This window comes from Stegostoma tigrinum, chromosome 38 (assembly GCF_030684315.1).
Source record: "Stegostoma tigrinum isolate sSteTig4 chromosome 38, sSteTig4.hap1, whole genome shotgun sequence".
NCBI classification, from domain to species: domain Eukaryota; kingdom Metazoa; phylum Chordata; class Chondrichthyes; order Orectolobiformes; family Stegostomatidae; genus Stegostoma; species Stegostoma tigrinum.
The window spans coordinates 7,208,678-7,226,184 of NC_081391.1; the positions used below are offsets into that span (position 1 = coordinate 7,208,678).

Here is a 17,507-nt window from a genome sequence, read left to right on the forward strand (position 1 = left end):
GGAAGTTTTATTTTAAATCGCTGCTCTGTGTAAACAGGCCATTCGGCCCAACAAGTCCACACCTCCCTTCCGAATAGCATCACACCTAGACCCATTCCCCGAACCCCTGCCCTGCAACCCTTCATTCCCCATTGCTAAGCCATCTAATGTACATACTGCTGGGCAATTTAGCACGGCCAATCCACCTAGCCTGCGCATCTCTGGGCTGTGGGAGTTGTCCCGCTCCGCTCCTGTAGCCCCTGTAGCTCTGTCTCTCTCTCTTTCTGGACAATTTTCCAAGTCCCAATTAGGAGAAAATTCCCAGTTAAAAAGGTAGGTTTTGATCGTGCTGTAGATGAGGACAGAGGGTGGGAGAGGCTTAAGGCGCCTGGGTTAGGCCTTCAGCGTAGGCCTCATCCTTTTGAAGATGGGGAGGTCTCAGCCCAGCTCTCGCTCCTGGATGTTAGCTTTATGATTGCTGCTGGCTCCTGTGTATAAGATAGATGCCTGACTATTGCATTAACTATTAGCCTTGGGGCCACATCTGATCAAATAACCATGAAGATTCATTGTCTGGTTTTCACCCTCGAAGGGCGTCTGCTGTCACCAGCTGATTAAATCTGAGCAGAACTCTTATGTCTTGCAGAGGAGAGGGAATGATATGAATATTTCCAAATGTTGACTAATGATTGGGTACCACATGGGCGCTAGACTTAAGGATCATGATCTAGGTTTGAGGAGGTAGAGGGCTTATGGGTAATCATGTACCTCCCTGGGTTCCAAATCACACACCCATGATTCCATAGCGACTAACAAAGCCTCTAGGCCAATTTACTTCTCGTTCAGCAGGGACTGAAGCAGGGATGTGAGCTGGTTAGACCTAGTCAGAGCAAGGTTTGAACTTTTTTTTGTGAGATGTGGGCTGGGCCCAGCATTTATTCCCTGTCCCTAGTTGCCCCTTGAGAAGGTGGGGGTGAGCTGCCTTCTTGAGCCGCTGCAGCCCTGTGCTGTGGGTTGATCCACAGTGCCCTGAGGGAGGTAGATGAGGACAGAGGGTGGGAGAGGCTGTAACTGTGCCAAGTTACAGTAGCCCTCAGCCTTTTAAAGGTGGGGAGCTTTGAGCAGAGCTCTCGCTCCTGGATGTTAGCTGATGATTGACGCTGCATGGTTTCTGGGGAGGTGGGTTACTCTTTGGGACGGGGAGGTGCCCTGTTGGATTTGGTCTCCTTCTGTAGGGCTGTCCGGTGTGGGGGCTGGAACGGAAATCCCAATCTGTGATCCAAGGCGAGCCTTCGGAGCCAGGGAACATTCTGACTCTGTACTTGAGAACTGAGAGGGGAAACTCAGACTGGAGCAGGAAGGAACACATTTGACAGTGAGTGTCAAAACAGCGAATTTGTGAAAGGTCTAGTTGTTGCGCACCTTGTCAGGTGTAAATCCTCTTCTTGTCCCCACAAACTTTAGCTGTTAAGTAGATGTGTAATTATAACTGGACGCAGTTCTAACTGAGCACTTAATTTCTGAAATAAGTAGAAAATGCTGTGGAACTTCATGACTTGGGGAAGTTTCTTACTGGTGTCTTCATCCACACTTCTCAAATCTTCTACAATGGGATTGATGAAGATTAAAGTGAGCAGTTTGTCGGGAACTGCGAATGAATCTGAGCTCTCACTCAAAGTGACTACATCAGCTTGCCCTGATGATCACTGTTCGTCTGGTCACCAGACACATTGACGCCACTTTGGTCAATCCTTCTAGGATGAGCAACCCACAGCGCAGATACAGGCCATTTGGCCCCTCTGGTCTATGCAAGCATTCATACTGCACACTCTGCGTCACCCCACTTCGTTAACATATTCTTCTGCATTGGAGTCGAACAGCTCGGAAACATTCCCTAAACTAATCTAGCCCCTTTGCCAGCATTTGGCCCATATCCTTCTAAACCCTTCCTATTCATGTACCCATCCAGATGCCTTTTAAATGCTGTAATTGTACCAGCCTCCACCACTTCCTCTGGTAACTCAGTCCATACACACACCACCCTCTAGGAATGAACAATCAATGCTGGCCCAGACAGTAACACCCTCACCCTGTGAACTAATTTTAAAAAATGAAGCTAGTCTTAGTAACCACAGTTAATTGATGCAAAAAGCCCATCTGGTTCACTAATGCGCTTTAGGGAAGGAAGCTGCCATCCTTACCTGATCTGGGCCAGCTTGTGACTCCAGGCCCACAGCTATGCAGTTGACTCTTAACCTTTACTTTATTCATACATGGGATGTGTGCGTCGCTGGCCAGGCCTGGCATTTCCAGCCCATCCCTAGTTGCCCCTTGAGAAGGTGGTGGTGAGGTGCCTTCTTGCGATGATATTTATAACTGCCCTCTGAAAAGGCCTAGGCGAGTCTCTCAGAACCAGGGCAATTAGGGATGGGGCAGCAAATGATGTCCTTTTCAGTGACACCCATTTCCCAGTTAAAAATAACTGCATTGAAGTAGGAGGATGGCGAAAGTTAAAATTGTTATTTTCCTGTTTCAGCTCTGAAAGGATTACTTTGAGCACACTTGTGACTGACAGGCTAAAGGAGTGATTGAGATCCATGGCCCAGGATTAGAGGCAGGGGAGTGACGCAACTGGAGGTCCTGTCCTCACAGCGCCTGGAATCTCACCTTGACTCAGGAAGGCCTTCAATGTAGGGTGCTCCCCGTCCAGCGAGGCGTTGAACCTACCTCCACTGCTCCTCAGTGCTCTTGGCGTGAGGCTGTCAGCGATGGGGACCTGAACGGCTCCAAAATTTCCGCCATGTTCGATGTAGTCCATAGAGTGATGGCTCTGCTGTTTCAGCAGGTCAGTCAGCGCTCTGGAGAGACGAGAGAGTGAGAGAGAGCTTCGCTAGCACACTGCAACTGAAGGAAGTCTTTCCCCTCCACCTCCCTGAAAACTCACTATTTCGGTGGGTCAGACTGCAATCTCCAACTCAGCACCCCAGCACCCTTGTTGCTCTAAAACCTCCCAATCAAATAGCTTTTCCAGAGCCTCAACCGGTGTCTGTCTGTCCCCGCTCGAGCACAATGAAGCTCCAGCACGGACAGTGAGGAGAGCCTGAGATAGACATACCCGCAAGGTTCAGGGAGATTCCATTCCTCCCAGCTCAGCGACCGGTTTTAACAAGTGGTAGACCCACACTGAAAGCAACAAATGCTGGCGATCACAGTGGGGCAGGCAGCATCCATGGAGAGGGAGGAAGCCAACATTTCGAGTCTAGATGCCTCTTCGTCAGAGCTGACTGGAGGCAAAATATTGTTTGGGGAGGGTGTCAGGGTGGTTGGGTGTGGGGTGCTGGGGGTGGGGGCAAGATGTTGATAGTTCAGGTAAAGTGATCTGAAGGTGAGAGTGGCAGAGCAATGGTGTGTCTAACTGCCAGGCTGGGAAGACACTGGGGTGGGAGCAGGGAGAGGACATGGTGACTGGGAATGTAACAAGTAAAGCTCAAAGAAAGCGAAGGAATGGGAGTTGGCTTACAATTTGAAGATGTTGGACTCAATGTTCAGTCCAGAAGGTTGCCTGAAGGTGAGATGGTGCTCCTCCAGTTTGAGCTGTGACTCACTGGAACGCTGCAGCGTGCCCAGGACAGACACGCGGGAATGTGAGCAGGACGCTGTGTTAAAATGACCGGCTGTGGGAAGGTCGGGATCCTGCTTGTGCAGAGACTCGAGGTGTTCCCCAAAGCGATCACCCAGTCTGCGTTTGGTTTCTCCAACGTAGAGCAGCGGATGTAATAGACCAGATTGGAGCAGGTCCAGGAGAAAATGCTGCTTCAGCGGGAAAGACAGATTAGGCCCTTGGATGGTGAACAGGGAAAAGGGCGAAGGGGTAGGTGTTGTTCTGCGATTACATGGGAACGTGCCATGGGAAGGGGACAGTGGTGTTGGTGATCATGGAGGAATGGGATTAGAGTATCCCGGAGGGAATAGTCCCTGTGAAATGCAGATGGGGGGAAGCGAGTGGAAGATGTGTTTGGTGGTGGGTTTCTGCTGGAGTTCTCTGAAATGGTGGAGAATGATCATTTGAATGCAGAGGATGGTGGGATGTAAAGGAATAGACAGACAGGATTGGGTGGAATTTCACTCCAGATCCTCCTGGTCCTCTCGCATAATAATATTAGTGCAGTGGGACATCCCTACTTCATGTGGAACTGCACCATGGGGCCACATCATGGAGCTGCACCATGGGGCCACATTGTAGAACTTCAGGCAGAGCTGCATTATATAGCCACAGGGTGGAGCCTCATCAGGGAGCCAGAGAGTGGGATCACATTATGAAACTGCAGCATGGAGCTGGTCTGTCCAGCCATGCCATGGGTGTTACCATGAACTGCATGGAGTCATACAGCAGAGTAACCGACCCTTTGGTCCAACATGTCCGTGCTGACCAGGCATCCCAGTCTGACCTAGTCGCATTTGCCAGCATTTGGCCCATATCCCTCTAAACCCTTCCTATGCATATCCCCATCCAGGTGCCTTTTAAATGTTGTAATTGTACCATGAATAAGAAATGTTTGGAGGGTCATGGGCCATGGGCAGGCAGGTGGGCCCAATATACTTTGAGATTATGGTCGGCATGGTCTGGCTGGGTCGAAGAGTCTGCTTCCATGCAGTATGACTCACATTTATCTGAGTTAAACTCCATCTACCACTCCTCAGCCCCTTGGCCCATCTGATCAAGATCCCGCTGTACACTCAGGTGGCTTTCTTCGCTATCGCTGTGCCTCCAATTTTGGTGTCACCTGCAAACTTACTAACCGCACCTCCGACGTTCACATCCAAATCGTTCATATAACTGACCAAAAGCAGTGGACCCAGCACCGATCCTTGCAGCACGCCGCTGGCCACAGGCCTCCGGTCTGAAAAGCAACGCCCCACCACCACCCTCCATCTCCTCCTTGTTCCCCTTGGAGCCACTCGGTGAATGGCATCATGGAACTGGAATGCCGTGCCGTGTGGCGAAGCTAAGTCGTTCCGCGGTAAAACCACAGAGCACCATGGACCTGAAGGAACGACCTATCTCAACACTTAACAAAAGAACTGAATTTTGGTTGAAATTTTTTGTTGTCTGTAACATTGACACATTGACACAACAACAACAAAAAAACCATATATTTAGATTTCAGGCAGATGCCCGTAGCCCACAGTTCTCTCTTTTGATTTCACTGTGCTCATTTGGATCTTCCAGCTGCCATGACCTTCCCAACACAACACAAAAACGACAGCAACATTTCCAAGGGTGTCCCATTTGTTTTCCTCCGCTTTATTCCTCGCCTCTCCTGAAGCTGCTCTTTTTACGGCCAAGAGTGAGGCTGCGGCCTAGAATACAGCTCATCATGGGCATTGCAGTTCCCTCTTGAACCTGCAGCCCCATGGTAAGGGCCCTGAGGCCTGATTACAAGGACCGATCCCCCATGAGACCTTGGGCACATGGTCACCCAACTCCTTACCCGAGGGCTGGTCAGGGATTGGCCAAGGCTGTGATTGGCAAGGGGCATCCCAAGACATCAGCCTGGCATCAACTGACATCTGCACCACACCCAGCAAGGACTCACTCCGCAGGCGGGAGCCCCGGCCTGTTTGCTCTTCTTGTCGGAGCTCTGGGACATGGAGATCAAATGTAGGAGCTGTACTCCCCTCTGGAGTGGGGTCAGTAAAATCTAGTACAGGGTGGCGAGTAGATCAGGGATCGACTCTGCAGCCTGTGGTTTACTGAACAACATGCAATCCACAGCATCGTCTGTGGAACCTGCTGGGCCCCTGCATTCACTGGGTGAGACTGAGATCACTATAAAGGTGGACACTCAAATAAATGATGGTGTGTAAACCAGGATTCAACATGGGTTTACAGTCACTTGAACATATTGATTTATTTCTGATTAAATGTGATCATAGTATTGATATTACTTGGCACAACTTGCTTCCTGTTACCTGCGCTAATGCTCCTCTAGGAACTGCACAATGTGTCATTGCTATTTGTGGAATGTTGCTGTTCTCAAAATGGCCAAACTCAAAATGGCCGCTTACAAAATGGCCACTCACAGAATGGCCAAATCCAAAACGTCCACTTAAAATGGTCAATATTCAAACAAACACACCAAAACAGTTGCACTCAAAATGGCTGTCACAAAATGGCCACTCAGAAATTAGCTGTTTGTCTTAATGCTAGCTCTTGCTGAGCTCCAAATAGCTCATTATATCTGAAGCATTCTTGTTTCAGAGTTAATAAATCCTGATATAAATGCAAACTGTTGCATGAACTGGTTTTAGCAGCGTTCCCTCAGGTTTTTACCCTACCTACCCATCAAACTGTTAGAAACTCGAAGAAACTATTTTGAAATTCCATTACACCTGGCACCTTAACCCTACTTGCTGGGAGGGACCCCGCGGACGCTGCCTGGCAGTTTGATGTTAAAGTCCAGCCTGTCTGATCAGGTGTGTGAAGTGGTTTCTCTGTGCACCGTCCTGATCAATATTCCTCTCTGAGTCATCACCACCTAATCGATTAAACCAGTCAGAGTTCCGATTGCACTCTGAAGCATGAACTTCAGATGGTATCGCCTCTTTAAAATTAAAATGGAATGACGTTTTCCAACTGGGTGAGACTTGACAGTCAGGCCAAGTGTTTGAAACAAACAGGGAACGTTAGAGAAATTCAGCGGGTCTGGCAGCAGAACAACAGAGGAATTAGGAACGAGAGAAGGCCATTCAGCCCTCTGGGCCCGCTCTGTCACTTAACATGACCGGGGGTCATCCTATCCTGGTCTCACCTCCACCCTCCTGCCCGCTCCCCATAGCCCTTTGTCCTACTTTTCATCAGAAACAGATCTATTTCTTTCTGGATAATAAAATGTGAGGCTGGATGAACACAGCAGGCCAAGCAGCATCTCAGGAGCACAAAAGCTTTTGTGCTCCTGAGATGCTGCTTGGCCTGCTGTGTTCATCCAGCCTCACATTTTATTATCTTGGAATCTCCAGCATCTGCAGTTCCCATTATCTCTGATACTATTTCTTTCTGGAATCTGTTGATCTCCCTCCACTGCGCTCTGGGACAGTGAGTTTCACAGATGCACAGCCATCTGAGAGAAGTAGCTTGTCCCCATCTCAGCTTTGAACCCACCTCCTCTCACTCTGTGTCTATGACCTTTGTTTGAGACTGTCTCACATCTTTTCAACTTCTACCTTATCAATCCCCTTCAGCATTTTATAACCCTCCTTATTCTTTTGAACTCCAGCGAGTATAATCCCAAGAGATTCATCTGTTCATTGCGTGACAGCCCTTTCATCCCTGGAATCAAACTTGTGTGAACTGCGTCCATGGCTTACACGTCCTTCCTCAAGTAAGGATGACCAAATGTAGACAAATACTCTTGGTGTGTTCTCAGCAATGCCTTAGATAATTGTAACAACACTTCCTTACTTTTATGGTCCAGTCCTTTTGCAATAATGCCTGGATTCTGTTCGCCTTTATAATTCTCTGCTGCACCTACATATCCATTTTCTCCAATTCATGTACCCAGATCCCTCTGCGCTGATGCACTTTGAATCTGCTTCCCATTTAAGAGATAATTTTCCCTTCGAATTTTCCGGCCAAAAAGGACAACCCGATGCATTCTGAAGAAGATTCATCCAGTTTGACTCTGCTTCAGAACTTGAAATGTTAGCTCTGTTCCTCTCTCCACAATTCCTGCTGAGCTTCCCCCAGCCTTTGCTATGTTAGTTTCAGATTTGCGGCGTCTGTGGTGTTTTGCCTTTGTGTGAGTGCGCGGTACTTCTCTCGCTGCCAGGGAAGAGCCACTGCGAATCGTTCCATGGATTCGTCAAGCTTCTTTTTGTCTAACTCAGTCAGTCACTGAAATGTTAATGAATTCTGTCAAGGTATCTCTGCAATGCAGGAAAGCAAGCCGAATGAGAACTGGCATTTTACAGTCGGAGAGCTGTCTTCGATCTGATGTAACGGTCAATAATTCATTGGCCTGTCACATCCTGCCATTGCCGTTCGAGCGATGGCAGGGTTAGCAGCTGGTAAACCGTATTTATCGCTGAGCACTCAGCTGATATGTGTGGAGGTGTCAGTCACATCCATTCCCCCCCCTCCTGAACAACACAACACCCTCACATCCGACTGAAAGGTCAGAAGTCACAGGGCACCAGGTTATAGACCAACAGGCTTATCTGAAATCACGAGCGTTCGGAGCGCTGCCACTTTGTCGGGCAGCAGCACCTGAAGGAGGAGCAGTGCTCCGAAAGCTCGTGATTTCAGATAAACCTGTTGGTCTATAACCTGGTGCCCTGTGACTTCTGACCTTGCCCACCCCAGTCCAACACCACATCAACCCCCCAAAAGTTCAGGGACCTCAGAAAACGTGGGGATTTCCTCGATACTACAGCAGGTAAGGAAGGCTGATGTTTACATAGAAGCTCCCTTTTCAGCCCAGGAGCATCTTGCTAGTATTGGCAACGACCTGATGGTCTTCACTCTGTGCTTTGTGTCAATGCTGTCCCTATACAGTGAGATGCTGATGAGCAACACAATTGTCAATAGTGTTTGTTAGGTGCGATATCCTGTTAGATTCACGGCTGCCCCTTGAGAGTGTGCCTTGTTATTTTCTGCTTGCCTGAGACATCGACTGTACCTTAGGCCAATCATGTCAACCTAACGATCCCCCAATAACATTCCCACGGGAACAAAAAAACAGAAGAAGTCGCTGGAAAAGCTCAGCAGGTCTGGCAGCATCTGTGAAGATAAAAAAAACAGAGTTAACATTTCGGGTCCGGTGACCCCTCCTCAGAACCATTCACTAAAGGGGGAGGCGATGGCCTGGTGATATTATCACTGGACTATTAGCCCAGAGACATGGGTTTCCTTCTGAGGGCCTGTCTTTAAATCCCGTGATTTGAATTAAATTTTAAAGAAGAAGTGTGGAATTAAGAGTTTAGTGGAACCATTGTTGATCGTCATAAAAACCTACCAGATTTACTAATGTTCTTTAGAGATGGAAATCTGCCATCCTTACCTGGCCTGGCTTACATGTGACTCCAGACCCAATCTGGTTCACTCTCAACTACCCTCTGGCAATAAATGTTGGCCTAGCCAGTGACACCCTCATCCTGTGAATAAATTACAAAATAAAGCTCCCTGCACACTAACAGTCTGGTTCTGGACTATCTCAGGCTAACGGTGCCTGTACATATACTATCCCTCAGGCTGTTCACTGAATTGTTATAGCACAGAAAGTGGCCATTTGGCCCATCGTGTCTGTACTGGTTCTATGCCCAAGTGCCAGTCTCCTGCCTTTATGCCATTTCTATTCACCTCATCATCCCTTGAATGCCTGAATTGAAACCTGTCTCAACTACATTTCCAGGCAGAGACAGCAAGAAGAGTCGATGCTGGGCTCAGAGTCGATACTGTATGGAGCTGGAGGAACACAGCAGGTCAGGCACCATCAGAGGAGCAGGGGAGCCAATGTTTCCAGTTGGGACCTTTCATCAGGAGTCCTAGTCCTGATGAAGGGCTAGGCCCTAAATGTTGCCTTTCCTGATCCCCTGATGCTGCCTGACCGGCTGTGTTCCTCCAGCTCCACCCTGTGTCACTACAGTTCCAGGAATTTCTCTTTGTCTCCTAAAGTACAACAGTTCAAGCCCTCAAGCATTTCTAGAGTTGCTGGACAGATTTTTGAAGTCCTGGGGAGCTGTGAGTTCTGAGGAGCTGGGACAGAAGAGGTCTGATGGGTTGACTGGCCTATTCCTTATCATAGAACACCAACAGCATAGGTGCAGGCCATTCAGCCCATACTAACCCTCCAAACAGTATGCCACCAGGACCTGACCCTACACTATCCCAGTAACCCATGGCCAACCCGCCCTAGCCTGCACATCTTTGGACTGTAGGAGGAAACCGGAGCACCTGGAGGAAACCCACGCAGACACTGGGAGAATGTGCAAACTCCACACAGATAGTCACCCGAGGCTGGAATTGAACCCAGGTCCCTGGCACTGTGAGGCTGCAGCGCTAGCCACTCAGGCATTGTGCTGCCCCCGTGTTCTATGTTACCCCATTATGTGTACAATGCAAATTATCAAATAAGCTCTCGAGTGCAGTTTCTAGGACCTGTCTCTTCATGAGTTCATTCCAAACTGGTCTATTCACTTTGACTGATGTTGGAGTCACATTACTGTTCTCCTGAGCCTCATTATACTATATATTGAGACATTGAAACAAAATGACCAGATAATTTTGCTTTCCAGAAAAAAAAACTCTACTCATGCTAGGAAATGTTTGCGTTGGAGCTCCATTTTGGAATCGACAAGATGTGTAGAGGTTGATAGATTTTTAATTGTTAGTGACACACAGGGGATGGGCTGGGCATTCCAACTGGGTGCCTGGTACAGCACCTGCTCTGCTCAGGACTGTAAGAAACTACAGAGAGTTGTGAGCACGGCCCAGTCCATCACGCAAACTAACCTTCCATCCATTGACTCACCTACACTTCTCACTGCCTCAGGAAGGCAGCCAACATCATCAAAGGCCCCTCACACCCCGATTATAATCTCTTCTAACCTCTTCTGTCAGGCAAAACGTACAAAAGCTTAAATACACGTGCCAACAGATTCAAGAACAGCTTCTTCCCCGCTCTCACTAGGCTTCCGAATGGACCCCTCAAATTTTTAATTTAATATTGATCTCGCTGTTTGTGCACCTCACACATTGAAGAGCATCAAGTTCCTCAGAGTGACGATAGCCAACGGCCTGTCCTGGGCTTCCCAGGTAGATGCAACCGTCAAGAAGGCACAACAATGCCTCTTCTTCCTCAGGCAGCTCAGGAAATTTGGGGTGTCCAAAAGGTCCCTCACCATCTTCTACAGATGCACCATTGACCTAACTATCCACGTGCGCAACGGCCTGGTACGGCAACTGCTCTGCCCAGGACAGTACGAAACTACGGAAGATGGAGTGTACAGCCTGGACCATCACAGAAGCCAAACTTCCACCCATGGACTCCATTTACACGGCTCACTGCCATGAAAAGGCTGCCAACATCATCAAAGACCCATCGCACCTTGGTAATGGTCTCCTACAACTTCTTCCGTCAGGCAGCAAACACAGAAACCTGAACACGCACACGAGCAGCTTCAGGAACAGCTTCTTCCCGGCCGTTATTAGACTGATGAACGTCACTGATCTTGCTGACATTGATCTCACGTAGCGCACACCCTGTGCAATGTTACCTCTGTCTAAGTCTTTTTGGACTGCACATCCTTTGCTTACTGTGACCATAAACAAAGCTTTTCACCGTACTTCGGTACACATGACATTAAATCAGTCAATGAATCGATCTGCGATTCATCTTTGCTCCTTTTCTGATTGTAGCCAATTCATGCGACATCAGTCTGTGCCCTGTGAGGTCAGGGATAAAGTGGAGAGGAGCTCTTTAAGCCACAAACACTGCACTAAGTGGGATTGTGCCTCCCAGCTCTGTTACCTCCCTCATGGACAATCATTGCCATTAGGGAACCACGGTGGCTCAGTGGCTAGAGCTGCAGCCTCACATCACCAAGGACTAGGGTTCAATTCCAACCTCGGGTGACTGTCTGTGTGGAGTTTGCTCTTTCTGCTTGGGTTTGCTTCGGTTTTCTCCTACGGTTCAAAGGTATGCAGGTCAGGGTGGATTGGCCATGCTAATGTGTGTACGATAGTGGGGCAGCCATGGGAATTGCAAGGTTACAGCGATAGGGTAGGGGTCCTGCTGCCCTTCAGAGGATTGCTGTGGACTTGATGGGCCAAATGGCCTGCTTCCACCCTATAGGAATTCTATTCTGTGGTTCTTTCATTTCCCAAAATCCCTGCATTGGATCTAGCTCTGTCTGCCTCTAGTAGAATCAAAGTCTACCTTAAAATAACTAGCTGTGGGTGAGCTCCTTTATCACTGTGTGAGCAACACCAGCACTGATCAATAGAGTAGGCCAGGAGTAGAAGCTAAAACTCTGCAGCACTAAAGGAGACCCTTCAGCCCATCATATTGATGCAAGCTCTTTAGAAGACCTCTCCAAATATGCCCTGTAAAATTAGTCGGATTTGATTTATTGTTGTCACATGTACCGTGACACAGTGAAAAGTGTTGTATTGCATGCTATCCAGGTAACTCACACCTTACATAGGTACATCAAGGCAATGGAACAGTGTGCAGAATATAATGTAACAGCTACAGAGAAGATACAGAGAAAGATCAACTCTGATACATGAGAGATCTGCTCATTAAGCTGATAAAAGCAGGGAAGGAGCTGTTTCTGAATCTGCTCATACTTGTTTCAAACGTTTGTATCTTTGTCCCAATGGAAGAGGTTGGAAGAGAGTATAAGCAGGGTGGGAGGGGGCTTTGATGATGTTGGCTGCTTTCCCATGGTAGCACGAAATGAACACTGAGCCAATGGATGGAAGGCTGGTTTGTTTGATGGACTGGGCCGTGTTCACAAGTCCCTGTAGGTTCTTACAGTCCTGGGAGAAGCAGTGGGCTGTATCAAGCTGTGATGCATCTGGATGGGAAGATTTCCAAGGAGCCCCATTCTCAACAAACATAGGGGAGAGAGAGGGATCTGTTTATCATTATTTAAAGGATCAGAACTTGGAAAAGTGGGGATTGTTCAGCTTAGAATTCAAGAAGGATGGGGAGAGCTATGCAAAATGTTGAGGGTGGGGGTGGGGGGTGGAAGGGAAAGGCTCGGTAGAAAAACTAGTGGAAAGTGCTTTTCAGTGATAGGAGCCCAGGTTTTCCAATTGGAATTAGGTGAGGTTACACTCCAGTAAATGAGGGTTAATAGACTCCATTAAACATAACCAGGTACAGGAGATAGTAAACAGACGGAACCCCCTTCGGGCCCTATAGACTCTCCATTTCCAAGTGATCCGACATCACTATCACATGGCTCCTTGCTCAGGAGGGAGATGCTCTCGAACATGCTCTTGAAGTGTGTGTTAAAGCTTCTGTGTCTCTTGCCTGATGGAAGAGGTTGGAAGTGAGCATTACCGGTGTGGAAGGGACCTTTGACGATTTGCAAAGGAAAATTCTGCAGGTTTACGAGGAAAAAGGTGTTGATTGGTACGAATTGGAGAGCTCTATCAGAGATACAGCCATATGGTTATGGGCCTCTTCAGACACTGTATAGTTCCATGGCTAAAGCATAATGTATGTGGGTGTCTCAGCCCTGGGCTTGGACAACCTGTCGAAAAGGCCTAGCCACCCCCAATACCCTGGTCAGTAAGCCCTACAGAGAGTCTTCTGTTTCGGTTTCTGCCACGGGGTGGTAGGGCGGGGTGAATATTTTCTTGATTCATTCAGGGGATGTAAGCACATGGGCTGGCCCAACATCTCCTGCCCCCACCGCCCCCGTTGCCTCGAGTCAACCATGTTGCGGTGGGTCTGGAGATCGGAGAAGGGGCAGTAGGTTGCCTTCCCTGCAGGACATCAGTGGGCAATAACAAAGTGTGGGGCTGGATGAACACAGCAGGCCAAGCAGCATCTCAGGAGCACTAAAGGCACAACATCGTGGGCTGAAGGGCCTGTACTGTGCTGTACTGTTCTATGTTCTATGTTCTATGTTTCGGGCCTAGACCCTTCATCAGAAAAGCATTAGTGCGCAAGATGTGTTTTGACAACAATCAGCTCACAGCCACTATTACACTGACTTTTTATTGAATTCAGGTATCACGTAGTGCCAACGTGGGCCTTCAACCTATGCCTCAGATTATTAGCCTCAGTCCCGGGCTTCCTAAGCCCCTACTAAATTACCACGACCGCACTGTCTCTGCAACAGCACAAGCCCTCAGATGTCGTCTGTGGTGAGAGAAACAGAGATAACATGAAGAGCAATCATGGTCTACTCGGAACGTTAACTCTGTTGCTCTCTCCACAGATGCTGCCAGACCCACTGAGAATTCGCCCCCCAGTTCCCAGTTGTATTTCAGGGCTCAGCTACACAGCTGCTTGGAGGTGGTGTTGGAGGTGGGCAGCCTGGGGAAGAAGGCATTCGGCACAACTGCCTTCACTGGCCAGAGCATTGAACACAGGAGTTGGGATGTCGGGATATTGGTGAGGCCACGTTTGGAAAACTGTGTACAATTCTGGTCGCCCTGTTACAAGAAGGATATTATGAAATTGGAGAAGGTGCAGGGAAGATTTACAAGGATGCTAATGAGATTGGAGGGTTTGAGCTATAATGAGAGACTGAATAGGCTGGGACTTTTTTCCCTGAAGCTTAAAGGTTTATAAATCATGAGGGACATAGATAAGGTGAATAAGCCAAGGTCTTTTCCCTGGGGTAGGGGAGTCTAAAAGTAGTGGCATAGGGTTAAGGTGAGGGGGGAAAGACTTAAAAGGGACTAAGGGGAAACTTATTCACACAGAGGGTGGTGCGGGTGTGGAATGAGCTGCCAGAGGATACGGGTACAATTACAACATTTAAAAGACATTTAGACAGGTGCGTGGATAGGAAAGGTTTAGAGGAATATGGACAAAACGTAGGCAAGTTTACTTTGGGGAACTGGGTCAGCATGGTTAAGTTGGAGTAGATGGGACTGACCCATCTTCACCTCCAGAGGTATGAAGGATTGTAGAATCAAGGTGGGGCAGGCAGAGTTAACATACAGGTCAGGCACGGTCTATTGAACGGAGCATGGGTAGGAGGGGCTGAATGGCCTCGTTCCCTCCACCGGAACAAAACCAAAGGCTCAGTGCTGGCAATGCGAGAACTGGGAGGTTAGTGTGGTCTTTACAATGACATTGTGGAGAGCAGCAAGCGTCAGTCAGTCACAGCCATGCGATGGCACAGAGCGAGGCGTGAGTACAGTGGGAAGGAATCCAAAAATTAAAACCCTAAAAGGAGTAGGAGAGAAGCGGGGCTGGGGTCGGGGGAGTAACGTGAGCCAAAGAAGGCATGAGAGGTAGGAAACAATAACCAGAAAAATACAGAAAATGGCACCAAGTAAAAGCAGAAAGGACAGGATATGAATAAACTCCTCAGCAACCCTCAGACATGAAGAATAAATGAACTCTGTAGAGATAGGTTTCCCACAAACTGATATAAACAGCATAATAAAATGTGGGGCTGGATGAACACAGCAGGCCAAGCAGCATCTCAGGAGCACAAAAGCTGACGTTTCGGGCCTAGACCCTTCATCAGAGAAGGGGATGGGGTGAGGGAACTGGAATAAATAGGGAGAGAGGGGGAGGCGGAACGAAGATGGAGAGTAAAGAAGATAGGTGGAGAGGAGAGTATAGGTGGGGAGGTAGGGAGGGGATAGGTCAGTCCAGGGACAAGAGAGTTGCAATGGGAGAGAGATTCCCTGAGGTTGGTCCGGAGGGAGGAGGGTAACTTCTTCAGGTTAGGCATCCCTGGAAGAGGCTTCGCAGTGAGGTTAAAATAGTATCAGAGATAATGGGAACTGCAGATGCTGGAGAATTCCAAGATAATAAAATGTGAGGCTGGATGAACACAGCAGGCCAAGCAGCATCTCAGGAGCACAAAAGCTGACGTTTCGGGCCTAGACCCTTCATCAGAGAGGGGGATGGGGTGAGGGTTCTGGAATAAATAGGGAGAGAGGGGGAGGCGGACCGAAGATGGAGAGTAAAGAAGATAGGTGGAGAGAGTATAGGTGGGGAGGTGCCTAACCTGAAGAAGTTACCCTCCTCCCTCCGGACCAACCTCAGGGAATCTCTCTCCCATTGCAACTCTCTTGTCCCTGGACTGACCTATCCCCTCCCTACCTCCCCACCTATACTCTCTACACCTATCTTCTTTTCTCTCCATCTTCGGTTCGCCTCCCCCTCTCTCCCTATTTATTCCAGCACCCTCACCCCATCCCCCTCTCTGATGAAGGGTCTAGGCCCGAAAAGTCAGCTTTTGTGCTCCTGAGATGCTGCTTGGCCTGCTGTGTTCATCCAGCCTCACATTTTATTATCTTGGAATTCTCCAGCATCTGCAGTTCCCATTATCTCTGATATAAACAGCATCCTGGCACTGTAGTTAATTATCACATTCCTGGGTTTGGGAATTAACTGTAATTCCGATTGTTTCTGTTTTGATCCCTGGATCGTGCTGTTAGATCATTGAGAATCCTTTAGGGGACGTTAGTGGTAGCATCTTTGGACTAGCAAGCTGGGGGTAGAGGCTATTGTTCTGTTCAAACCCCAACACAGCCGTGAGCAGGAAGCGAGATTCAATCAGGAATTAAAATCTAATCAAGTAAAGATGAATTATTTCCATTAGTTGGGGATTGTAGAACCAGGGTGTATCGCCTGAGAGCTAGGGCCAGACCGTTCAGGAACTGAAGTGAGGAAGCACTTTACCCGCAAAGGGAAACCTCTTCCACAAGCTGCAGTGAATGCTGGATCAGTTGTTGGTTTTAAATCTGCGGGAGATAAATGTTTGTTAAGCAAAGGTTTTAAGGAACATGAGCCAAAGTCAGCCACATGGAGTTAGATCACAGAGCAGCCATTGGGTAGCAGCACCTGCTCAAAGGGGTTAGATAACCCACTCCCAGTCGCAATCATAACAATAATAACACTAACTGATACAGTGGGGGGGTCTGCCATTCTTACGCAGCCTGGCAGCTACGTGACTCCAGACCCAAACAGCAATGGCACTGCCCTTAATTGCCCTGTGCAAAAGTTAGATCAAACCATTTTGCCAACATGTAATTAGGGGAGGGCAACAAATGCTGGCTGGGCCTGCAATGCCATTGGTGGCTCAGTGGTTAGCATCACGGCCTCGTGGCGCCAGGGACCTGGGTTCGATTCCAGCCTCGGGTGACCGTCTGTGGGAAGTTCGCACGTTCTCCCCGTGTCTGCGTGGGTTTCCTCCTACAGTCCAAAGGTGTGCAGGTTTAGGGTGGATTGGCCGTGCTAAATTGCCCACAGTGTCCATCGATGTGCAGGCTGGGTGGGTTAGCTTTGGGAAATGCGGGGTTACAGGGAGTGGAGGGGAGGGGATAGGTCTGGATAAGATGCTGCTTGGAGGGTCGGAGTGCACTGAATGGCCTGCTTCCACACTGCAGGGATTCTACTATCACCCCATAAAAGCATACGTTGAAAAAAATAAATTGTTCTTCGGTGTTGTTAGTTTGCAAGTGATGTTGCCTGACTGTTAGGTTCAGGATGGTGTCCTGCAATATTGATGTTGGGTTTGGCAGGAAGACTATGTAACTGCAGGGCAGTTTGTTCAAACTTGGGCCTGGGAAAACATCCAGAGGACATATTCTTTGGGAAAAGCATGGATTAAACAAAATCAGTTGGCGTGGATTTGCTAAAATGTTGTGTCTGACAAAGACAATTGAATATCCTAATAATACAAAAAGGATGGTGTGGTTGATGTAACCTGCGTAGATTTTACACGGTTTTTGATAAGGGCCCGTATGTAGACTGATCATGAACATAAACTCACAGGATCCAAAGGAAAGAAGCAAGCTCGGTTTTCAGACAGGAAACATT

The 17,507-nt window shown here is 48.4% G+C and overlaps 1 protein-coding gene across 2 annotated transcripts in view; it reads right to left on the reverse strand.

The window, feature by feature from the left end:
* LOC125447002 (protein shisa-9-like) overlaps positions 1 to 17,507 on the reverse strand; it is a 130,925-nt gene that overhangs the window by 54,329 nt on the left and 59,089 nt on the right. Inside the window, exon 3 of one of the 2 annotated variants that reach the window (XM_059640602.1) lies at positions 2,707 to 2,837. In XM_059640602.1, the coding sequence (XP_059496585.1) occupies positions 2,707 to 2,837 (131 nt within the window). Of the gene's footprint in view, positions 1 to 2,646; positions 2,838 to 17,507 lie in introns of both variants that reach the window. The other variant, XM_059640601.1, reaches the window with a different exon arrangement.